The 27,761-nt window shown below is 35.6% G+C and overlaps 1 protein-coding gene across 1 annotated transcript; it reads left to right on the top strand.

Annotated features, from left to right (window-relative positions):
* Window positions 1-21: 21 nt before the first annotated feature.
* LOC144448917 (trafficking protein particle complex subunit 11-like) lies at window positions 22-26,946 on the top strand. Its single transcript, XM_078139279.1, has 30 exons — window positions 22-361; window positions 1,213-1,382; window positions 2,080-2,150; window positions 2,444-2,558; window positions 3,191-3,290; window positions 4,038-4,111; window positions 4,593-4,689; window positions 5,305-5,438; window positions 7,310-7,451; window positions 8,132-8,302; window positions 9,016-9,094; window positions 9,828-9,882; window positions 10,663-10,743; window positions 11,603-11,667; window positions 13,528-13,589; window positions 15,129-15,261; window positions 15,512-15,584; window positions 15,938-16,160; window positions 16,455-16,636; window positions 18,815-18,940; window positions 19,506-19,555; window positions 20,694-20,785; window positions 21,247-21,378; window positions 22,165-22,230; window positions 22,806-22,913; window positions 23,629-23,680; window positions 24,423-24,531; window positions 24,970-25,195; window positions 25,415-25,582; window positions 26,104-26,946. Exons 1-30 carry the CDS (start codon window positions 140-142, stop codon window positions 26,146-26,148), a joined length of 3,423 nt encoding a protein of 1,140 aa, XP_077995405.1. The 5' UTR covers window positions 22-139; the 3' UTR covers window positions 26,149-26,946.
* The last annotated feature ends 815 nt before the right edge of the window (window positions 26,947-27,761 follow it).

Raw genomic sequence — 27,761 nt, 5'->3', positions numbered from 1 at the left:
AGTACGTCGGAGTGATGCGTTTGTTGTGATATATTCACAGAAAATTTCGCTGCCGAATTTACTCCAAAATAGACAAGGTCTTCAGAGAAAATAGTAGATAGGGTATGCAGTCGATCTAACATTTTATGTGTCAAGGAAAATGGCAGCTGAGGACTCGATACAATCTGGTGTTGGGGAGTTGCCCCCGGAACTGGCGTGTCGGCCTCTCGGATTTATCGTATTGACTGGCCTGGATGTCGTATACAACGCTGTACATAAAGCTATCTGGGATTCATTCAGTGCTGGGAGACGTCCTGACCGTGTTCCATTGTCATTCACTGTATTCCCAGGTGACCATGAATATCCGAAATGTCGATCAAAGGTAGTTTTATATATTTAATATCTGTACATGTATTTGTTTTTTTAATTTCACATTCAGTCACAGACAGATCTTCATTTAATTAAATTTGTCATGATGGCAATATTTATATGTGTACATCATAATAGTATTTTAATGGATGTGTGTGTGTGATATGTACATGTATGTATGTATGTATGTATGTATGTATGTATGTATGTATGTATGTATGTGTGTGTGTATGTATGTATGTATGTATGTATGTGTATGTATGTATGTATGTATGTATGTATGTATGTATGTATATGTGTACGTTTATGTACATGTATGTATGTATGTGTATGTATGTATGTATGTATGTATGTACATGTATGTATGTATGTATGTATATGTGTATGTTTATGTACATGTATGTGTGTATGTATGTATGTATGTATGTATGTATGTATGTATGTATGTGTGTATCATGTGTATATATACATGTATTTATACTCACACGCTCACACACATTATTAATCGAGCAAGGAGGTTGCTAGTTGTTGATTGGGACTTGGGAGTTTCACACACATACACACACACATATGTGCACATGCTCATATATATGTTCATAGTGACTATTAGACACATTATGAAATTACAGGGCTTGGCAACCTAATTACTTCGAGATTTGCTCTGGGCGAACACTGGATTTCCATGCCTTGTACCATCATTTTGATAGTTAACCTATATTTTGTACACTATACTTACTCCCCTCCTCACTGCTAGTGCTACACGTCACTGCTTGATGTGCATTTCATTTTGATTTAGTTACTTTTTCATTTTTTTTCACTGTACCTTGAATTATATATCTAATTGTTTGTTTGATATCCATCCAGAGAAGTTCATATGAATGGTATATTCCAAAGGGAATATTGAAGACTGGTTGGATGAACAAACATCTAAACTTGGTACCAGCTGTGGTTGTTATTTTCTTTGATTTGGATTGGGATGAGACGATGTGGAAGGAGAGACAAATGGAGTGCGCCACCAGAGTTGAAGTTGTTAGGTGAGTAAGATTACAGCAGCAGAAACACCGGTAAGCTGTGTAGGAACAAAAGTGAGAACGGACACAATTACTGCTTGTGTCTGTCTCTTGCAGAGAGTGATTTATATACATTGTAATACAGTTGTTGAATCTATCCATCTCTTGAGAGGGTGATTTACTAAATAAATACTACATGAAAAACAGTGGTCATTCCTGTCATAATTTTGACAAACAGAACAAAAACATGTATCATATCCTGTTGCACACTACATGCAGACTATAACATGTAGACACGTATGCATCATGCAACAATGTATATAAATCACCCTCTGCAAGAGACAGACACAAGCAACCATTATATAATATCCATTCCGACTTCTGTGCCTTCACAGCATACCCTTATCTGCTGTGTACTGGGTTTCATAAAATCTTTTGTATTATGAGCCACTGTTGGATAACTATTGTCCAGTGAACACTGTATTCTGTACATATCACATGGCAATCAAATCATGACTTATTACAAAACATGACAACAAATTTATTTGATTGTTTTTCCTCAAAATAGGAGGTGTTTCTTGACAAAAAATATTTGGTGGCTTACTCCGTCTTCTCCCTTAAAATTATGATAGAATTATGAAATTTACAGAATATATGTCTTATAGTGCATCAGTTTGTTAGTATCTGTAATGAACACGTTATATTTGATGACTATTTACAGATCCAGTCTAAGTGGACGTGGAACCAAAGTAGCCGTTGTACTCATACAGAAAAATGCACCTCTACCACCAGGTACGTAAATACATACTTTGAGACAGACAGACACAGCCAGACATACATATATTTTACATACATATATACATACATACATACATACATACATACATACATACATATATACATACATACATACATACATATATACATACATACATACATACATACATACATACATACATACATACATACATACATACATACATACATACATACATACATACATACATACATACATACATACATGTAATTATATAATGAATTTGATATATTATAATTTAATGTCATGTTGTTTGTGAACACTTTAGGTGAAGATATGGTGGCAGCAGAGAGAGCAGCAGCTTTATGTAGTGCATGTGATTTATCTGCCAAGTCATTGTTTGTACTACCACATACAGATCATCTATTTGGATATACAATTAGGTAAGTCATTTTAACAGTAAATAATGATGATGATAATAATAGTTAACTTTATTTTAGACTTGATAGCCTCATACTGTCATAGGTAAATTCCTTTTTTCGTGAGGGTCAAGTTATCATTATCCCTAGCAAGGACCTAAAATCTATACCAGGTCCCAAATTATACAGCTGGGTTGACTGAAGCACAATCGTGGTTCAAATATTGCCCTAAGGACTTTAGCCACTCAGAGACAAATGGCAGAGGCAAGGCTTGAACCTGCAACCTGCAGATTCCAAACTGACCAATCAAACCATTCGACCATCATGAGTTGATCATATTTGAATATTGTGATATTTTGTGTATATGCCCTGTGGTATGATATGTGTATACAGGTCCTGTGTTTACAGGTTAACAACAGCAAGCCATATATTGAAGACCACACTTTTCCTCAGTGTACATATATGTAAGACTACAGTTATATATAGACTTCAGTAGAAAATACTGTTATTCTGTTGCCAAGTGTCAAGTGCGTTTACTAAGGAGTAAAGAAAATATGGACAGTCATGTAGTATTATAGATATGCGAGTCTATGAGTAATCTACTTAACCTGACTATTACTAGCATTAGTCTAAGAACTGTTTTGTCTTTGTTACAGGTTGGAGAATGCATTCTATGAACTGGCGCAAGGATACTACCATACAGAAGCTAGAAGAGTTAAAGCCCACAAAGAATTCTTAAACAAAACAACACACCAGGTATGTAGAGTAAAGTCCATGTTATCAGTAATAGACATACATGTTTAACAGGACTAAGGTACATAGTCAGTTTTCAGCTTGGCCAGGGTGGACATTTATAACAATGGCAGCTGCAGGGTTCTGCCAACATCCAACTTGAATTTGACGAACACCTTGTTTTGTGGGAATGAATGTTCATAGACTCTGGGTTCGTACTTAGTATTGAAATTTCTACTCACAGAGTCAAAAAATATTTTGGAAGCAAATCTGAAATTGCTGACGAGATGTTGGCAAAAAATTAGGATTCACTTCCAGATTGTTTTGACTCTGTGAGTAGAAATTTCATTACTTTATTTTGTATTCTTCCCCTGTTGTGCATAGATACTTCCCACATACACAAGTACATGTACATTGATTGATGTACTGAAGGACAACAAAAATAGTGTGAAAAGCTTTGTGAAAAACAGTTGAAATCCTTGTGAAAAAAAATGCATGTGTGGTGCTTTATTTGTAGTATAGTGTATTTTATATGATAGCAGAATTTGATGTACATTGTTGATATTTAGTAGTAACATGAGTCACAATCAAAATTCAGATTTTAACATTGGTTGAACTGTTTGCATCATGTAGTCTTTGTCTGTCAGAATTTACTAATAGTTATCTATTGACCATAACATTGGTTGAACTGTTTGTAACATGTAGTCATTGTCCGTCAGAATTCAGATATCTAATGACCATAACACTGGTTGTAACTGTTTTATCTTATAGTTGTTATTTGTCAGACATGCATTCAAGACTGCTTTCTTCAATGAATTAAAACAAGACACCCATACAGCATTGAAGTAAGTGTAATACTGTGTACTTTGTAATAAGGGTGACCATATTTTGTCCCCTGTTCTCATTACATGACCAACCAAAATGTTCAGCTCCGACATCAAAATATGAAGAAAATTTATTTTCACCTGCCCTTAGTGTTGAATAGCGCCCTCTCTGGCAAGAATAAAGAAGTGTCCAGACTGTCAGCGTCATCTACAGTCATCAAAATCGATGTGCCTAAAAAAACTCCCTGATTTTCTAAAAAATATTTTGATTTGAAACAAAGGTTGTAAGTGGTTGAAAATGTGAGCAATTTTTGCCATGAAATATCAAGAACTGGAAGTGATAATTTTTCAAAGGAGGCTACAGTACCCAGTTATCATGGCCCTCACTTTTAGTCTAAAACCTGTCTCCGAACAGCACTCCTAGTGACCACACTATAAAATCTTTTGTTTTTCTTATGACGAGCCTGTTATTTATTAACATTCCTGTATTTTTAACCACCAGGCAGTATAAAGTAGCGTATGCCTACGTAACAGAACTCCGTGCACATGATACAAACATGTTAGAAATCAAGACTATATCTGGTTTTATTAACTACAAGGTAAGTCCTACAACTGCTGACGTCAGACTGTGGACGAACGGAACCTGTTAGAAACAGGGAAAGTAAAAAACTGAATTCTATTAATAACACTTGGCACAGCATGTTGGAAGTACAGAGACTTATATTACTTACCATCATTTGATAAGAACAGTTTTATGGCCACTCTACATAATAGTTCACATTCACAAACAAATTTCCAGTTCCCTAGCATTTCATGTACACATAAAAAGGCCATAAAACTGTTCTTATCAAACCATGGTGTGTAATACAAGTCTCTGCTGTTCCAACATGCTGAGCCAAGTGTTATTAATCCAATTCATTAATTTACTTTCCCTGTTTTAGTAACAGGTTCTGTTCATCCATGGTCTGATGTCGGCAGTTGTATGCTGGCATCAATAATATTTAATATGATCCCTCTTCATTGTTGAATGATCAGAAATAAATCCTGTATTTTTAGTTTAAATGTGTTTAACTTGGCTTTAATACCAGACAACATTTGGTATAAATGGAAAAGTTTCTGAAAGTAATTGATTACTTTACCAGTCTCTCAGTAACTATAGACATTTAGTGCTTTTTTTCTTTGTCATAATGAAATCTTTCTTTCCTTTATTGCAGATCTGTAAATTATCCTTCCAACACAACGCCCCTCTAGATGCAATCTCACAATTTAGGAAGCATGTAGACTTCTATAAAAACAAAACTGGTTGTGCTGAGTTGGCCTTTGAACACTCCGCTTGGATGTGTAAACAGTAAGTATTCTCATCACAGTCGAGAAAACCCCTACCTCATTTGCATAATTCATTGTCAAGATTTGTACCATTTTCGGTCATGCAATCCTGCATCATGGCTGAAAATAAGTCTATGAATGTTCTCAATCATTCAGGTATGACATTAATAACAAAGTAATTACAATATATCCTACTGTACTTTCTGAATGGATTGTAATTACTTCTTTGTTGGTAATTTGTTTTCACAGCTGGCAGTACATGTTATACATGAATGCAGCAGCAATTCATGGTAATGTGTCAATAAATTGTTGAGGCCAACAATAGATATGTTTTCACACCATAACTTCCAAATATTTGCTTAGATCATGGAAGTGTAACCCACAGTGGGTTATACTTCCATGCTTAGATGTATACCATGTATGCTTGGGCTGACCCGTTTTGCATTACAGATCAATAACCCTATATTTTGATTTCATAATTACTATGTACATAAAACTTGTACACCAGTGTGCCCTCTAATGAGAGCCAAATTTTGTAGTTTGTGAGTCAAAATGATAAAAACTGGCATTTCCTTTGAGTCACCACATAGTTAGATATAGGGGAACACCAAATTTTGGTGTGTCACTAGAAATTGTGTGTGTCAGTAGCACGTCAAATTGGCTTAGAGGGCACACTGGTCACCACATAGTAAGAGATAGGGGAACACCAAATTTTGGTGCGTCACTAGAAATTGTGTGCGTCAGTGGCGCATCAAATTGGCTTAGAGGGCGCACTGTTGTACACTACTTGGAACTTATATTGCTGAAACACTACAGCTTAGGAACACTTAGCATAACAGAACCGCTGCTTTTGAAATTGATGCATATTTGTACGTTTAAATTGTATGTAATGTATGTACTTGTATCGTATGTGTGTGTGTGTATGATAACAAATTTGTTGCCCCACACTTTTATTTGTTTTTGCCTATTTTTATTTGTCAATGTTCTCTATATGAAGAATTCATCAATATAGGAATATGGAAATGAATTTGATATGAATATAACAAATTTTACATGGCGAAAAAATAGAAGGAAATGTATGTAAAAAATTATAATAGGCGAGTCTGAGGTCATCCCGTATTATAACAATGGTTCTTTAGAAACTGTGTGACAATATCACCTGTATGCTAGAATAGAGACTATTACTTGTTACAGTTACATTAACCCATTTCACTCAAATTATAATAACACAGTTTAATATTCAAATAAAAGTAAGTGACCTACTTAAAACAAATTAAATATTTGTAATAGTGTTGTTGAAATGAAAGTATGTAACCTTACTTCACACAAAGTGCAATAACATCGTTCCAATAAAATTGCATGACCTTACTTCACTCGTATTATAGCAATAACATTGTTCAACTTCATTGTTTGATTAAAATTACATAACACAAATTTGTAATATTATTATTATTATACTAAATTGTTTTCTTTCATAATATGACAGAGCCCAATGACGCATGAGTGCAATTGTGGTATATTCAGGGTATTTGCATGAGTGCTTGCAGTGTTGTCTGAGGCAGTACTTTCACAAGCATAGCAAGTGAAAGTGCAGCAGAAAACACTGGAAGCATAAGTGCAAATACCCCTGAGTACCCACACTAGAACCCCATTCTATGTTATTATTATATATGTTTAACTGAAACTACAAATTTCCGTAAAAATGACACTATGCAAAAGACATGTGCTTTTGTATAGAATTAACGATCACGTCCTCATTTGCATATCATTAACATGCAGGTATGCAGGTATGTTTTCAGAATTGCACTGCAGTGCAAATACCACTGGCATGCATACACTGGTGCAAGTAATCTCTTGTACACATGTAATGATTTATAAAAATTATTTTCTTAGATTTCAGATTTTCGGTGATTTATTTGATGAGGCAATCAGAGCTGGCCTGAATGCAATACAAACACAACATCCAGGCTTCTACTACCAGCAAGCTGCTAACCATGCTATCAACAGAAAACAACTATGTAGAGGGCTTTGTCTGGTAAGTTTTCATAGAAACTTGTGTTCTGCGTCACTCATATATCATTGAAGCTTTTGACTTGATCAAAATACTTTCAAAAACCTTGATTGAACCGTAGACCCTACACGAAAGGGTCTATGATTGAACAATTCTAGTGTACTGTATGTTTTTAATGTCAGTAAGAGTACTCTAGTACATTAGTGGTCTCCTCCTTATGTTGTTAATACTAAATAGCATAGTACATTAGATGGCAAGGTAATAGGTTCCTTGATATTTCAGTATACATATATAAAATGAATTACATCATCAAATCGTTTATGTATTATGCCTGAATACAAGGTACAAATTAGCAAGTGATGATTATATAAGTGCTTTAGTAAGTAGATATTACAGGTGCACAGACAGACAGACACAGACATACATACATGTGTGTGTGTGTGTGTGTGTGTGTGTGTGTGAGTGTGTATGTGAGTGTGTGTGTGTGTGTGTACATAGATAATAGATATTACAGGTGCACACACACACACACACAGACACACACAGACACACACACACACACACACACACACACACACACACACACACACACACACACACACACACAACCCATTATCTAGGTAGAACACAGAGTGTTGCACGACTCATTCTCTGTGTAAAACATAGCATTGTAAACATTTTTATCATTCATATATTGAAATCAGTCAGCAACCAGCATGCCAGACCCCAACCCTTTGGAAGATGCAGACAAGTTAGAGTACTATGGACAGCGACCATGGCGACAGGGTCACCAAAGCATTGACCCCCCTGATCCTGGCAAGGAGAAAGAAGGCATTCAGGCTCTTCAGTATAAAGAAGATAAAGTCGACCACTCGGTGAGTACAACAAGGTTGATATGGATAATGAGAAAATGACCAGGAAAGGAAATAAGTGATGAAAATTAGGAATGGTTTATGGAAAGCAAATTTGATAGTATGCGAGTACTTGATGTTTACCTGAAGTGACTAACACTATCTGTGTTGCCATTTTGTCAGCTGTAACTCACATGGAGAAATAGTATGAGATCTTGAGACGTGAAAATAATGAAATATGCCATTCATTTTACTTGTACTCAATTCAAAGTTTTGATTATGAAAACAGTTGTTGAAGAACATTAATTTACCTATCTGATATTATGAATGTGTTGTCAATTTGATCAAAGTGGTGATATACAGATTTGTATCACTGTCACCTTTGACTTTTTTTTTTTAAACATTTAACTGTATCATTGGCACTGTATGATACAATTTACAATACTTCCATAGAGGAGAGGTACATCTAGAACATGCAGGATTTATCGATCAATTAATCAATCAATCAATTCCAAATTTCTACAGTGTCGATTTCCAGAGCAATGTTCTGTTCAGTAGCACTGAATGGCTAAAGCACACCATAGGCTTTGGTGAACAAATAATTTAGCTCTTGAATGAATGTATGCACTCATCAAATTGTCAAAAAAAAGAACACAACTTCAAGTCTTGTATTTAAATGAGATGTCTGTACCCTTTAACAAATGCAGTGAATTTTGTTTATGGTTGTCTTTCCGCAGTGGATTATAATTCCTCTGTTAAGCAGTGCTGTAGCTCAGTTTAAGAAGTACAAGTCAGCTAGGATGAAGAGATACCTTAGTAAGTATACAAAACAACAGTAATAATATTCCTTTCTTTGTGCAGCCAAGGAAAATATAAGGGGGCCTTGTCACTACAAGTCGCTAGACGAATAGTGACAACCCTTAGGTCACAAATATTTTCTTGCTGAATGAAGAAAATTATTGGAAAATAATATAATTATACCAGCGCCAGTAATATCAAAGAAAAATTGGGGAAAGTAATGGCAATTTTGAAAGATTTGTGGCAAAATTCCAAAGTAAATAGCTGTCATCTAATTTGACTTCCTACACATGTTCAGATAACTATAAAGACTTCAATGTTTGATATTCTCAACCAGGTTTTTACCTTCTAAAGACCACATTATATTAAGCATTTATCGAAATAAGTTCTGAAATTTGTTTATTTGTTCCCACTTATGCAGTGCCTTAGTACTAAAGCAAGTAAAAATCAGAGTATGGGGGTGGGGGGGGGGGTGTTACATTATTTAGTGGGGTCAAACTGAACACCGCTGTTCTTACATACATAGTGGGTTTAAACCTAGACTGTAATTTATGCCGTGTTACTCCACCCTCACTGGTCTGTTCACTCTGGCACAGTGTCACTTACAGACTAGTTGGACCCAGACTGCAGTGGTAAGAGGCATATGAGTTAACCGCTCAGCCACCAACATCCCATATAATTTGGACCCCCTAAGTCACTATGATTTCTACTATGAAACTAACCATGGATTGTTGTATTTTGTATTGTACAGTGGTACAGATGGGAGAAGAATATTACCATGCTAAAGATTACAATAAAGCACTTACGTAAGTTATAACTCTATAATCAAAGATTTTGAAGTCATTATTGAAATGAAAAAGTGTGTGCAATTGGAAACCCCTGACTTGTGTTTGCCAAAAACATGTGCCTCATCCATACAATAACTACAGCTGACAAAAATGCATACTTATGACTATTTATCTGAAGGAAATAAGCACTTAGGAGTCATGAATATTCATTGTTCATCTAATGCATTTTCATGGATGCTAAGCCCCATGGGGCAACAAAGTACCTCTGTAAGAAAAATGGAGGTGAAAAACAGTTTCAATTTGGTTTTTCTTGGCAATCGAGCTAAATCTATGTGGTGTGAAATCATGAAATGACTCTCCAGAACCCAAAGTTTATGAAAATACCTTATTTTGTGAAGTTGCATTCCCCTGTATGTAATGCTTTACAGAATGCAAAAAGGAGTATATGTCGTGTTGGAACCACTACATGTATGTAGGCCCAAGTTCCAACCACTATGTTGTAGATTTCAAGCCACAAATTTTAATCATTTCACCATAATGACAAATACCTGCATATTTTCACGACTAGACAATTTTGCGATTTTACAGTCTTCATGTAGTTCACAAAGATTAATTTTCACTAATAACCATACTGGTACATTGCATTATGCAGAAATATATATTTTCGCCTCTACTTATTTTTGCGTTTTTGTTTTGTAGCGAAATTAGCGAAAATAAATCTTACACGAACATTTCCAGGTTTACAGCATCTGATGTAGAATGATAGTAAGTTTGTGGGGGTTTTTTGTTGTATTACAGGCTGTTAGACCGTGTAACATGGGACTATAGGAATGAAAGATGGTGGGGTTTGTTGACTTCCATACTAACCATGGCACTAAGGTTAGTAGTAATCAATATTTAGTTGTCTCTGATGATGAATAATATAGCGTTACATGAAACAATTTCTGTAAATTAAAATCCTGTCAGTGTGTGATTATGTTGATGCAATGTCATGTGTTTTGATGTCCCATGGTGACACTTTGATACATTTTCTAATTTTCCTGATGAAAAGTGTACTTTAGTATGGTTAGCTTAGGGATGATCGCACAATGTCGCACAAGCCCAGATTGCCACTAAATGAACCTTTTTTCATTTTTCAAAAAAAAACCCTCCCCTAAATGAAAATTCATAAGTGCAATGTTGACACTTTTATATATGATGTAAACCATGATGAAAATTGTAGTGGTCACACCACTATGATTGATGCAATGTAAAAACATGGTGGTAAACACATGATGGTAAACACTAAAATATTAACTGCAAACCCAGCACTGTATATCAGGTTTAAGTCTATTTTATTCAACTTATCAACATTGAAGTAGTAAACACAGAACCTGTTGTCATTGAAAGCATGAAAGTTTTCAAAATTTGGACATTTGAAAATGAAGTTCAGACACCCCCCCCCCCCCCCCCCCCCCATGAAGAAAGTTCGTTTATTGAGCTTGTATGAAGCTGTGTGATTGTCCCTTAAAACACTACTATTATCAAAATGAGTCAGGTTCTTGCAAACAGGACACTTCAAAACAATTCATTGTATTGTATTGTATTGCATTACATTGTATTGTATTGCATTGTATTGTAATGTATTGTATTGTATTGATCTAAACATTACTTCAGTATTGACATAATGAAATTTAATAATCATTCTATATTAAAATGTCAAAGATATAAAATATGAATACTTTTATGACTTGCCTAGGTGTGCGTATTTGGTTGCCAGTGTCAAGGAATATGTCACACTCTCACTGGAACTCATTGGTAGATGTATCCTTTACTCTTGTTAAAAAGACACTTTCTAACCAGAGAAATTGAAATATTTAACAACTGTATTGACACTATGTAAAGATAGTATATTTGAATGCTTGACTGTAGAGTGTTCACAGATCCAAGATCAAGCAATTCAGGTTTTCCCCAGGGCACTCTGATCTCCTCCTGTGTTAACACCTGAACCCATGAGGGTTGGTCCTCAGTTGACATGTTGAGAGACTAAGTGCTAATATGCTTATTGTTCTAGCCATTATAGATAAAGATTACCAGTATTCTAAATACAGAATATCGAAAAGCTAATGTTTCAGGTCTAAACCTTCCTAATTTGTTACACACTTATACTCTATACTTGATTTTGTATATGGATCGTACTCTACACACAGGGCAGCTTCAGGCCTGAAGTGTCAGTTTTTCTGAAATCTTTATTTAGACAGTAAACCTTCTACTGCATCTTTTTTGACCATAGAGGGCAGGCTATCCTACTATATATTGTATGTTTGCAGTGAAGCACTGTGTCAGTCACATGTTATGACACATTCGTTGTCAGTGACTTGTTACGACGCACTCGTTGTCACTCACTTGTGATGCACTCGGTCTCAGCTTCTTTTGATGCACTTGTTGTGACGCACTCGTTGTGAGTCACTTGTTGTGATACACACAGTGTCAATCATTTCTTGAGAAAGCATTAGTCATCCCTAAGGTCCTAAGGTAAAGCAGATAAAAGGAGTACACATCTGTTGAGTGTCAAATGTCGGATTAAGATTATCTGTACTGGTTATTTTAGACTGACAAAAGATGGACAAGTGTATAGGCACTCTGCTAACTTTCCATGGTTTACAGAATGATCTATTCATACATACCATTGCTCAAGTGGATTAGATTCATCTCATATTGTGTCTAATGAACAAATTAAGAATACTGTGTGCTTACAGTTGTATTTTATGAGATGGTCATGTCAATGGCGTTATTACAAAACTAAGACTATTTATTAGTCCTTGTATTCATTGATAAACCTTTGAGTGTTATGAGAATGGACTGATTGTACAAAAGGTACATGTTTGGATCCAAGGTACAGATTGTGCAGTGTTTTTGTTAAGGGCGGTAAGTAGGTACAATCTACCTGAGTTCCCTAGTTATTTTATCGAGGTTTGATCCCCACCAATGTTATGGTATAATATATAGAAACTATGTCAGGTTTCCCCCCTTCTTGTTACCAGGGTTCCCAGCCTTTAGTGAAAACACTGTTGTGTTAGGCTTAGAAGAGGAATAGGGGTACATCCTAAGTCTTTGATGTATGGCATTTATCATAGGACAGTAAAATATACGATAGTTACAGTGGAAGGGTAAGTTAGAAATGAATGGGACGTTTTAATCCGTCTACTACGAACCTTTGTTTAAAGATTTAATTATTCAGTATTAATATCTCTCACCCAATCATTACGTGATGGTTCGTAATTGATCAATTGATAAAAGTAGCATTCATTTCTAATTTACCTTTCCAACTGCCCTATTGATTCTTGGAACCGTGAACATTATATTCTCCATAGAATTCATCATGCATTGGTAATGTTTCAACTTGGAACACCCCCTCCCCCCACACACACACTCACATGCAACAACAGACTGACAGACAAACACAGACAGACAGACAGACACACACACACACACACACACACACACACACACACACACACACACACACACACACACATCCCACCTCAATTTGAGTAGTTTGTGAGGACCCATTTGTGTTAGGACCAGAAAAGCTAGGTTATATAGGCTATATTGTATACACTTGATACCTATTCATTATATATGTATATAGTCCTTTTAACGTTAACCTTGACTTCTTATAAGATGCCAAAATATCAGCTGAAGAAAAGAGACATATACAGATGAATCTAATACGTGTTATATCGGTATGTAACTATCTCTATTATGGCTCTTTTCTAGGAAGCTTGACAAAGCTATTAAATAAACTATCAAGATCAGTGAGCCTGATCACAAAGTTTCATATTGAGACAGACACCATAAAGATAACACACAAACATCACTTACAGTGTCTGCTCTGTAGACACCATAAAGATAACACACAAACATCACTTACACAGTGTCTGCTCTGTAGACACCATAAAGATAACACACAAACATCACTTACACAGTGTCTGCTCTGTAGACACAATAAAGATAACACACAAACATCACTTACACAGTGTCTGCTCTGTAGACACAATAAAGATAACACACAAACATCACTTACACAGTGTCTGCTCTGTAGACACAATAAAGATAACACACAAACATCACTTACACAGTGTCTGCTCTGTAGACACAATAAAGATAACACACAAACATCACTTACACAGTGTCTGCTCTGTAGACACAATAAAGATAACACACAAACATCACTTACACAGTGTCTGCTCTGTAGACACAATAAAGATAACACACAAACATCACTTACACAGTGTCTGCTCTGTAGACACAATAAAGATAACACACAAACATCACTTACACAGTGTCTGCTCTGTAGACACAATAAAGATAACACACAAACATCACTTACACAGTGTCTGCTCTGTAGACACAATAAAGATAACACATAAACATCACTTACACAGTGTCTGCTCTGTAGACACAATAAAGATAACACACAAACATCACTTACACAGTGTCTGCTCTGTAGACACAATAAAGATAACACATAAACATCCCTTACACAGTGTCTGCTCTGTAGACACAATAAAGATAACACACAAACATCACTTACACAGTGTCAACTAATTTAGTTCATAATATAAACAGTAACATCACACAAACTACTACAATTACAATAGACTTGAGGTATTATTTCTTGAAGTTCCAACAAAATCCATGGTCAGCAGCCAAATGAACTGTTGCTTTTATGCAGTTACTGTTTATATCATTAACTAAATAAAGAGTCCACACTGTGTATGCGATGTTTGTGTGTTATCTATTTTGTGTGTCTATCTCAACATGAAACCTTGTGATCAGGCTCACTGATCTTGGTACTTCATTTAATACCTTGCGCAAGCTTCTCTGAAAAGAGGTGTAAGTGTAATTTTCAATTTACTCTTTAGTATAGAACAGTAATAATGTCAATGTAATCAACTTTGTAAACCAATGTTCTCAGAAAACGAGAAAAAAAAGTTGACCAGTCTCAAATTAATATGAAGTATGCAGAAAGTTACATTGAAGATAGAAGCACTATAAACTAATAATCTGATATTGTGAATACATTATAAGTTCTGTAACAAAATGCTGAATGTTATCGTTCTTATGAATAAAATGATAGAAATATGATGATATCAAATCTATTTGAACATATAAGATTAGGAAATATTAGAATCTGGCTTGATATGTTGGATGTTGTGAATCTGTTACAGTGTAGCTTTCTATAGTCTGTACTGATACCTATCCATGTTTGACTTTGACAGAACAAAGCACCAGAAGCAGAGTCAGGGTGTCCCAGTGACAGTGTGGAGACCGCCAAGCAGCTGTGGAAAGAGACATTGAACAAAGATGAACCAGCTATGTTTACTGTAGAAATGCAAAATATTGTTCCATTTGGTAAGCATATAAAAAATGTACAGAAAATAGTTGTTGGTTGAATTTATTTCAAAACATTGTTGTCTTTAGGACTATACAGCAGTATGTCAGTCTATGAGACTTAAATTCACAAAATTCAGCCCCGTCTAGTAAATATTTTTTCAAAATCTCGACTTCCAAAACATTGTTGATCTAGATTGGATATATGTAACAGTAAATATTTTTTCATTCATTCTGGGGTATTTATGAGTCATGCACTGTTATTTTCCAGTGGAATGCAAGTCAAGGTTTTCAACATCCAGATGTACAGCTGATACCCCAGTAGTGTTACAAGTGTACCTAAGGTAATAATGCAACATTTCTGTTCCTGAGACTTTTCTCGAAAAACAAAGCAGATGATTTCGGTGGCATTAAGTCTCTTGCGGTTAACTTATTAATAACAGATGAGAACAGTATCGACAAATTTGAATTAATAATGTTATTTGCAATGGAGGAGGGAGTTCTGTTTACATCAATGACAATCCTGCTCTGCTGTGTTTACCAGAAAAGTGTTGTTATCTGTCAAGTAAGACTACCCCAACGTGCTAAATGATCATCTTCGATCATAAAATTATGTGACACACAGTCATGTGGTGAATGCTTCCTGTTTTTAGCTGTATCTGCCAGTTTTCAGTAATTTATATCATGTATATTTCAGAGCACTGTGCCAGTTTCCAATCCAGTTCTCCAAGCTGTCAGTATTACTTAGTAACCATGACTACAATCAGTTTTGCACCCTGACTGATGGACAAGGGGCAAGTAGCACTGGTGGTGGATCTCCTAGTAGTTCCCATGGCGACCTGTATCTCACTCCAGGACAAGTCAAACTATACACATTTCACTTTGTGGCATCACCAGAAGATGTGGGCAGAAAGATTGAGGTAAAACCTACATTAAAACTACATGCAAAGAGGCCATACAACTATTCTTATCAAACTATGAAATGTAATACAAGTCTCTGTATTTCCAACATGCTGTGCCAAGTGTTATTTAATCCAATTCACTTGTTTACTTTCCCTGCACAGGTTCCATTTGTCCACGGTCTGATGTTGGCGATTGTACATCAACTTCTGACAGTGATGTGTGAGTTGATTGTACACTGTACTGTGTATAAATGTGTGATAGAATATTTCAGAACCACTGTTAATCATTTGTTGTATTTTCTGTTTATCTAGATTAAGTCTGTAGCGTTGACACTTGGTAATGAAGACACTTGTTGTGCTATACTACATTGGACAGGTGCTGGCAATGATTCGGCATCAATGACAAACATACAGGAGGATGTGACAAGACGACGTGGTCAACCCAAACCAAATGAGTTAGACTGGGATTTCATTCATGTCGATCCATCTATCAGGTGAGTTAGACTGGGATTTCATTCATGTCGATCCATCTATCAGGTGAGTTAGACTGGGATTTCATTCAGGTGAGTTAGACTGGGATTTCATTCATGTAGATCCATCTATCAGGAGAGTTAGACTGGGATTTCATTCATGTAGGTCCATCTATCAGGTGAGTTAGACTGGGATTTCATTCACGTGAGTTAGACTGGGATTTCATTCATGTAGATCCATCTATCAGGTGAGTTAGACTGGGATTTCATTCAGGTGAGTTAGACTGGGATTTCATTCAGGTGAGTTAGACTGGGATTTCATTCATGTAGATCCATCCATATGGTGAGTTAGACTGGGATATTATTCAGGTGAGTTAGACTGGGATTTCATTCGGGTGAGTTAGACTGGGATTTCATTCATGTAGATCCATCCATCAGGTGAGTTAGACTGGGATTTCATTCAGGTGAGTTAGACTGGGATTTTATTCATGTAGATCCATCTATCAGGTGAGTTAGACTGGGATTTCATTCATGTAGATCCATCTATCAGGTGAGTTAGACTGGGATTTCATTCATGTAGGTCCATCTATCAGGTGAGTTAGACTGGGATTTCATTCAGGTGAGTTAGACTGGGATTTTATTCAGACTGGGATTTCAATCGGGTGAGTTAGACAGGGATTTCATTCATGTAGATCCATCTATCAGGTGAGTTAGACTGGGATTTCATTCATGTAGGTCCATCTATCAGGTGAGTTAGACTGGGATTTCATTCAGGTGAGTTAGACTGGGATTTTATTCAGACTGGGATTTCAATCGGGTGAGTTAGACAGGGATTTCATTCATGTAGATCCATCTATCAGGTGAGTTAGACTGGGATTTCATTCATGTAGGTCCATCTATCAGGTGAGTTAGACTGGGATTTCATTCATGTAGGTCCATCTATCAGGTGAGTTAGACTGGGATTTCATTCAGGTGAGTTAGACTGGGATTTTATTCAGACTGGGATTTCAATCGGGTGAGTTAGACAGGGATTTCATTCATGTAGATCCATCTATCAGGTGAGTTAGACTGGGATTTCATTCATGTAGGTCCATCTATCAGGTGAGTTAGACTGGGATTTCATTCAGGTGAGTTAGACTGGGATTTTATTCAGACTGGGATTTCAATCGGGTGAGTTAGACAGGGATTTCATTCATGTAGATCCATCTATCAGGTGAGTTAGACTGGGATTTCATTCATGTAGGTCCATCTATCAGGTGAGTTAGACTGGGATTTCATTCAGGTGAGTTAGACTGGGATTTCATTCATGTAGATCCATCTATCAGGTGAGTTAGACTGGGATTTCATTCAGGTGAGTTAGACTGGGATTTCATTCAGGTGAGTTAGACTGGGATTTCATTCAGGTGAGTTAGACTGGGATTTCATTCAGGTGAGTTAGACTGGGATTTCATTCAGGTGAGTTAGACTGGGATTTCATTCAGGTGAGTTAGACTGGGATTTCATTCAGGTGAGTTAGACTGGGATTTCATTCATGTAGATCCATCTATCAGGTGAGTTAGACTGGGATTTCATTCATGTAGGTCCATCTATCAGGTGAGTTAGACTGGGATTTCATTCATGTAGGTCCATCTATCAGGTGAGTTAGACTGGGATTTCATTCAGGTGAGTTAGACTGGGATTTTATTCAGACTGGGATTTCAATCGGGTGAGTTAGACAGGGATTTCATTCATGTAGATCCATCTATCAGGTGAGTTAGGTTTGGATTTCATGTGTCTTGTATTATTATTATTCATTAATATTAATATAAATCTGAAAACACATTTGCTATCCAGAGCTGTTTAACTGTCCAATCGTATTACAGTCCAACCACTAAGTACTCCCATGTTATTGGTTTTAATGATCTCTGTCTGTCTGTCTGTCTTTGTCTATGTGCATGTGTGAATGTATTTATGTCTGTGCTTCTGTGGTATGTGTCTTTGTCTACCTGTGTGTAAGTATGGATGTGTCTGTGACTGGATGGATATATCTGTTTTTAATTGTGTGTGTGTGTGTGTGTGTGTGTGTGTGTGTGTGTGTGTGTGTGTGTGTGTGACTGAGTACATGTTTGTGCATATTTTCATTTTATTTACTGATTGTGATAGATTGCATTGTTTGACATTGACTGAACTCTGTGTATTAATTTGTGTGTTATTTGATTGTAGCGTTATACCCAGATCCAGTGAAATGGACATTCAGCTATATCACAACCCACCAACCTTAATGAATGAGTTCTATTGTATCAATATAGTGCTAACGAACAATGAAGATGTCGCAATAGACAACTTAAGGTAATTAGCAAACTTATCCTATTTCTAACTGAATGGATAAATGACATTTATTTCACCAGATAACAAAAATAAGCTACACTTTCAAAGAAACATGATACAAATATACAAAATGAATACAAAACTAAATTTGAAGTGATAGGTAGTAAAAACAAAAATAAAGGTTTACCTTTCCCTTGTCAATTTCTCATACAAATATACTATAGATTATTATATTGACTTTATGATGTATATAAATTATGACTTATCTAGACTGGCACCTGTCCCTTGGGAGAATTTTTTTTTTTTGGTCTTATAATCTTTAATTTTTTTGAATTTGTTACTCACCTTTTTTTTTTAAATTCCAAATAACTAGTAATCTCCCAACGGCTTAGTGTTCATCTGCCTGTTTGCAATCACTCACTCAGGTCGCTATTTCACACCAAAGAACATGATTGTGTTTTTAGAAAATGTTATTCAAATACGGAGTGAAAAAAAAGCCGAGAGACTTCAGCAAGTCTATGAGTTATTTAGCTAAGACATGTAAGTATGCCTAGGTGCTTACACAGTGTTCATTATTCTGTCATAGTATTTCAGCTGGGTTGAAGGAAGGCCAAGACACTACTCTGGAATCATCAAGTAAGTTTATAACTATTAATATCAAATTACAATTGTATCAACCGTCTAATGAACAATCCAGTTTATACCCAAACTTACAAACAATTAATACTCATGCATAAGGCAAGCCAAAAATATGGAATTTATACCATCGTCATTCTACGTCACGACAATGTGTGTCATATCACGACAAGGTGTGTCTATGTCACTGGTTCTGCTGTGTTTGAAATACGAGTCAAAACATTCAAAATTACCGCTACTTTCCTGGGTTTTTCTTTGATATTAATGGTACTGGTATAATTATGTTATTCCCCAATATTTCCTTCATTCAGACGGAAAATACTTGTGACCTAAGGGTTGTCACTACTTGTCTAGCGACTCCTCTCTCCTAACGTCTCCATTCTATGTACACGCCAAAAAAAGTGGGAGATCCCAGCCTTTGTTTAGAAATCAAATCAAATCCTGCCTACAGTTCACACAGTGTTGATGTGTGAAGACCCATGTTTTTGTTGTCAGCGAAGTTTCATCCTTTTGTAGCACTACGATAAAATTAAAAGTAAACTGTTTGTTGTAGGTGTCAAAAACCATTGTTCTCTGACGGAAAATCAGTTCGTGGTAAACAGGTTTTCACTATAGTGGGTTCGTTCTAAACATTGTGATTAACATAGAAAAAATGGCATGATATCAGTACCTGTGACTAGTGTTTGTTGTAACCGAGTTTTCACTGTAAGTGAGTTTGCACTAACAGGGTTTAACTGTATACATGTATATCAATTTCAAGTTTCAAATTTATTTGTCAATGGTTACCATTACATTCCTATTGTATGTACAGACCATAAAACTGCTGCTATCTATCTGCTAGAACAACTGTGGCAATAATATGTTGTCAATTGATAGATTTTTATTGTACCATACATTTATCATGTACCGTACTTATACATGTTAGCGCCCTCACCCCTGCAAGGACCCAGTACTTTTTGTTTACATGATATGATATAAACATCATAAAAGTACATATCTTTTGTTACAACGCTTGGTGGTAGTAATTGTCATGTTTTATTTATTTTAATGTTATAAATGCATTAATATATGTAGTTTTCATAACTACATTTGTAAGTATATCAAGTGTAAAAGGGCTGTGTGTTTGTTTTATTTACAGCCCATGTATTCCTGGATGAAGTGACTGTTGGCTCTGTAGCACCTCCTAGAATTAAAAGCGTAAGCCTGGGATCATTACAAGCAAATGAACGGGTAAATAATAACATTGAAATCATAAAACCTGAAACAAAATGTCGTCTGGCTCAATAAGTATCTTACTAATATTGCTGCATTTTATCTTCTGGTGCAACTAAAATCTCACCAACATCGTTACATTTTATAATCTGATTCAACAAAAATCTTACCAACAGTGCTACATTATATCGTCTGGCTCAATAAATATCTCTGTTGGTAAGATATTTGTTGAGCCAGATGCTAAAATGTAGCAATGTCAGTAAGGTTTTAAAAATGTAGCAATGTTAGTAAGATTTTTGTTGCGCCAGACGACATTGTGTTTCATGTTACGTGATATTAATTGTAACATTGTCGTCAATCTGACTGACTATTGTCAAACCATTGTAAAATAGCTTTGGTAAGCGAAATGTAGTCAATAAAGGGAAGATTCCAATATGATGGTGTAATGATAAATAAACTATGCTTTCTAAACTTAACAGATTGAGAAGAAGTTATATGTGAGAGCCCTACAGACGGGAAGTCGTTTTATTTCAATAAAAACTATTTACCAAGTAAATGTTGACGTGAGTCATGAACAGCAGATATCTCAAGTCCAGTGTACTTGTTACAAGGTAAGATAGTAATAGATCTATGAAGGGTTTTTTAGTTGTACTTGGATTTTATAAAGTAAATAACAAACCAAACAGTAATGAATGTAGTATTATATTGTATCATGTTATTAACTATCACACATGAGTTTGATTAAATAACCACAGCTGTACAAAAGAATGGTAGTGTTCTGTATGATTGACCTAACTCAAGAAGGCAGGATTTCCTGTTTCTATGGCTTCCTTAACTCCCCACCCCATCATTTACACATATACATACATACTTACATGCATGCATGCATGCATGCTTCCATCCATCCATCCATCCATCCATCCATCCATACATACATACATACATACATACATACATACATACATACATACATACATACATACATACATACATACATACATACATACATGGATGCATGCATGCATATATACAGACAGACAGACAGACAGACAGACAGACAGAGACATGCACACACACACACACATTCATACATACATACATACATACATACATACATACATACATATAGGGAGACAGACAGACAGACAGAAGCACATGGTGCATGTTCATGCACACACACACACACACACACACACAAACAAACACACACACACACACACACACACACACACACACACACACACACACACACATGCATGTGCACATATATGTACACCATAGAAGACAAGATCACTCTTGTTGCTATGGCAATCCTTCAAAGATTTGTCATACATCTGATATCACTGTAATTTAGTCTAGCCATACCCAGTGATGATGTACATATTGTCTTTCTACAGGAGGAATCCATTGTGATAGAGACTGTGTTGCCATATGATGTTTCCGTTAAACTTGCATCTCTCAAGGTAAGGTCTAATCCTTTCTCCTCACTTTACCTGTTGATTTGCTTTAGGATGACCCAAATTATTTTTCTCTCTCTCATTACCTGACCAACCCAAATTCTCAGTTCCGACATCAAAATTTTAAAACAAATTTTATTTTACCTGAAGATAGAGAGGAGGAAAAAGAAGAGGCAGAGAATAGGGTCACTTTACCTAGATGTACAAGAATAACATGTACAAAAAATTTCACTGCATAAGAAGGATACAAATTTCTCTATTCTAAACATTTCAAATATTTGGTTGTTAAAAAATATTTAGTTGTTAAAGTATATTTAGCCACATGTTGTACTTTGATGCCATTTCCATGTATTTAGATTTTTAAAAAGTGAAATGAAAATCCAATGAATACTCAGTACATTAATTTTCCAACAGAATCAAACCAATATTATATACATTGCATAGAGTATTAGTATACTTTTACTAACATTTAGACACCTGGCAAAGTACTACGGTAAAGAAGTACAGCCGCCGACATTGATAAGTCTACATCTTTCTGCTTTGATTTGATTTGATTTGATTTGATTTGATTTATTTATCAGTTTGAAACAGTTGAACATGTCCACTCTGAGGAGCCATTCCTTCTAATGATAGACATCAAATGTACATCACCATGGCCCATCACCATAGAAACCAGTCACCTGACACTGGTAAGTATTATGGTTTACATCACCATGGCCCATCACCATAGAAACCAGTCACCTGACACTGGTAAGTATTATGATTTACATCGTCATGACCCATCACCATAGAAACCAGTCACCTGACACTGGTAAGTATTATGGTTTACTTCACCATGGCCCATCACCATAGAAACCCATCACCATAGAAACCAGTCATTTGACAATGGTAAGTGCAATGAGTTCAACTACCCCAAGTGTGTCACGCTGACATATATAGTATCACAGAGTTCTACTTTCGTTTCAAACGATTTACTAAAATCATGAACTTAGGTCAGGAGAGTGAACTTATCACTTCAGAATTTTACGAAGCTTATTTTGCACACCACTGAACAATAACGTTTTCAGTATTGCACTGCAATGCACTGCAATGCAAATACCAACGATATTCAGCATTGATACAAGTAAACAATAACCTAATTATAGTACATGTACTTGCAAATGAAGATTTCTACTTTCATACAGAGAAAAACAAAATTGGAAGCAACTCAGACTGTGAGTAGCAATGTTCATTTTGTAACTATGAATCCAGAAACCATGAACATTCATTCTCAAACATAGAGCACAATAGTAGCCGATAGACACGAGTAATTTGTTGGTATCGACAGAAATGAAATATCAAAATATCCAAGTGTGCACAAAAATAATGTAAAACAATATTGTACTATATGTTTTCTTTGAACAGTCAAATGAAGTTAATTCCATGGATGAAACATTGGAATCTCAGCTGACATCAGGTATGTGTGATATAATGGAAATTAAATTACAATGGATATAACACACATACAGTTGAGTTTCCAATCTGTTCTGGTCAAGTATGGAATCAGACTGATGAATTCCTTAGTTACAAGTGACCACTGGGTGGCAGTATAACCTTAACCGTTGTAATTCATGTGATCTTCAAAGCTGATGACATTTTTTTGGTGATGAAGAAAACCATTAAAGGGGAAAGGAGACCTTGTGAATTCACTATGTTTAGTAAAATCTTGGTTTATAACTGAGATCAAATGCATTTGTTTCATTCATTTTCACTTATCAGTACATAGCTGACGTCGATCCGAACTTAGACTGAAGTGATATATCAGCCTTCCTAGGCAATAGGCCATTCCAGACTACAAACAGGAAATTGAGAAAACAGCGCCCTCGCTCAAATTGGGGTATCATCATCTCATAGTACCATTTCTTAAGAGCTTTGTCCCTTGGTATTCTGTAAAAGTGTAAATCAGGGATGATTTTTGGTATTGTTCAGACATTGAGGAAAGCAGCACTGCTCTATGATTAACCAAGTAACCTATACTATGTATACCCCCAAAGTACACACAGACAGGAAGTAGAGCGCCACCATGGCAAAATTTGGAAAGGCCTATTTCCATTAATTTTCTTTACAGATGACTTTGCACTAACAAGGTTCTTTATTGCAGTGATGCCATAAATATGAAACTTATTTATTTTATTTTATTTTATTTTATTTTACTGCAGTATCTCTGAAACTAAATGAGGGTGCTAGCGAATGTTTCTGTCTGGTAGCACCAGCCAGTCATCAACAGGGTACCGTACCAATAGGACATTATTCCATCAAATGGAAAAGGTTAGTCTATTGGCTGTCATATATACTGAATGTTTCTGTCTGATAGTATCAGCCAATCATCAACAGGGTAATAAACATCTCTGTGTTGGATCTCAATATTGTCAAATTCACCACCCATACCCACTTCGTACAGAATATGTTAAAGTTTAAACAATACTCACATATAAAGTCCCGATGGAAAGCCCTAAAATTGAAAAATACAGAGCCCACACAGTGTAAGTGATGTGTGTGTATTATCTTTATGGTGTCTGTCTCAACATGAAACCTTGCGATCAGATTCACTGATCTTGATAGTTTGTTTAATAGCTGTGACTCACTTGCAAGAAAAGAACTGTAATATACCTTTAGTCACTGTAATGGTACAACGCATACCACTTTATGTAAACATCTGTGTTGGATCTCAACGTTGTCGATGTCAAACTAATCATGTATTTTCAGGACTTCATATGATGGCAGTCTACCCAGTATACAGACCATCCTGGCTTTACCCAGTGTTATGGTGGAGAACATCCCACTGTTTATAGAGACCTCTATCCCATCACATGGCCGAGTTAGGAGTCCTTTACCCGTAGAATATACTGTGTACAATAAAACACCAATGGTTCAAGAAATTGAGGCTGGTATGGAACCTAGTGAAGCATTCATGTTTTCTGGACATAAACAGGTAGAAATGTTATGTTATTTTTCAAATGTAAGAAGCAATTCAGAGACAAAATGTATGATATTACATTTCAAAAGATCAAAGCCAATTTATGTTTTGAGAAAAAACTTGTGAATATTGACTGAACTTAGGTTCAATGGCACTCAATCAATTTTGTACAGTAAGGTTTTTTTTTTTAAATATTGCCAGATATTATATTATCAATTCTCATTGTTATGACAGGTCTGTTTTAGAGTGTTGCCTAGCAACAGTCAAGTGTTAAATTACAACTTGTATCCATTGGTTCCTGGACATGTCAAGTTGCCACGGTTACATATTAATATGCCACGTTATCCTGGTGTAGCTGACGATCTTGGAGGAAGAATGTTACCTACTCACATATTTATTAAGGTAGATATGAAATATGTAGCATTCCTTTAGGCCTGAAAAAAAAATTCTTCGGTTCCGGTTACCCAGCCCCACCTAGATTTACATACCAATAACATGGTAATTTGCATAATTCTTTGTATAATGATCAGCGTGTAATATGTATGTATGTCTTCAATACCGAATCATACTCTGACATAGCTATATTTAACACATACATAAATGGACATTTGGAATCAGTCATTTCTCTTCACATGAATAATATTATAATTAATATTGTCATTCAAAGATACTATTAACTCAAGGATGGTAGAACACTTTTGAAGCATAGCAGAAACCTGTCAATATGTCAAGCATGGCAGCCTGGATGGCAAGGATGATGTTTGCACCATGCTGTCTCTATAGTGGGGAGAACAATGGTGTCAATTGTTATGCAAATTAGCATTCATCCTTGCTATCTATCCTGTGGAGAACACTGCACACATCTGAATCATTGATACATGACTTATGAATAATCCTTTTTTTTCTTTTTTTCTATGTTTCAGCCACAAGGAAAAGAATTAACAACAACAGAAAAAGTATCTGGTTAGATAGATTTCATGAGATTCTATGACCCCCCTAGACAATAATTATACTATGATTGTTCTATAAATATTTTAATAATGATGTCATAAATAGTTTTATGAGCTTCTGACCTATTGTTATCCAGATTTTGAGGAATTGACATGAGATCATCAGATTTCAGTAAATGGTACATGATCGTCAGATTTCGGTAAATGGTACATGATTGTCAGATTTCAGTAAAGGACATGTGATCATCAGATTTCAGTAAATGGCACATGATCGTCAGATTTTGGTAAATGGTACATGATTGTCAGATTTCAGTAAAGGACATGAGATCATCAGATTTCAGTAAATGGTACATGATCGTCAGATTTCGGTAAATGGTACATGATTGTCAGATTTCAGTAAAGGACATGTGATCATCAGATTTTAGTAAATGGCACGTGATCGTCAGATTTCAGTAAATGACATGTGATCATCAGATTTCAGTAAAGGACATGAGATCATCAGATTTTAGTAAATGGCACGTGATCGTCAGATTTCAGTAAATGACACGTGATCATCAGATTTCAGTAAAGGACGTATACTTCTATTTCAGTAACCGTTTGTTACCAAAAATGACCAGCAGCTTGGTAGATCAAATCACTGTGATCAAATGATGTACACAGGGTATAATACAAGACAGTCAGGCTTTCTTGTTAGTCTGTCTGACATGACTATCATACATGTTTGAATTGTATATACAAAAAAAAATAAGACAGATCAAATGATCAATGCTAAAAAAAAACTTTTGAACTGTTTGTGCGTTATAACCTGGTCAGTTATTAACTATGTTGTTATTTAGTAATCATCGCAGTGTAATGTCATATTTCATAACATGATAATGATATTTTCTAGTAATTTTGTCTGAGACTTCCATTCTCTAAAAACCCATGTAGGTTTAAGATTGTCAATTGTTATTATGTTATTGTCACTACATTGCATCCGGTTATTGGTACAACTCATCATTTTCCTTCGCTATGTCAACATTTAACTCGGCACTACTTTTTAGTTCAATAAATCATGTGTATAAACTATAATATTATATTGTTGTATTTATGAAATGGTTCAAGACTCTGAAAGACATAATATGTGAAGTTTACTGAAGTGAACTCTAATGTATATACTCAGTAAGTACTAAGTATATTAGATACAGTAGTATTCTGTGGTTTAATAATTCTCGCTACCTGCAATACAATTCTACACATCGCTGTGGAGTCAAATGGAATGAAGTCGCATGACAATGTCGACAACTACACTTCCGGTCGGCTATGCTAATACACAGGAATGTTTCTTTCCCATTTTCAGTTGTAGGCATCTCTTGTAATTTTGCTCTGGAAAGATACTGTACATATTTAAATTTCCCACCTCCATAATTATATGAGCTTAAAACTTGCATTTATCTTATTTGTTACAAATTAAACTGTTTGGAAGAAACATTCACGTGTATTGACATAGGCGACCAGAAGTGTAGACTGCGTTCCATTGACTCCTTAGCGATGCATAGAATTGTATTGCAAATCAATAAAATACATACCTCCCCCCCCCCCCCCCCAGTAGAAATATACAGTGTATGTTATGGTATAGTAGAGCAATACAG

Source organism: Glandiceps talaboti, chromosome 18 (assembly GCF_964340395.1).
Source record: "Glandiceps talaboti chromosome 18, keGlaTala1.1, whole genome shotgun sequence".
Lineage (NCBI taxonomy): Eukaryota > Metazoa > Hemichordata > Enteropneusta > Spengelidae > Glandiceps > Glandiceps talaboti.
The sequence above is the reverse complement of the archived record's forward strand: the minus strand, read 5'-3'. Positions and strand labels throughout refer to the sequence as shown.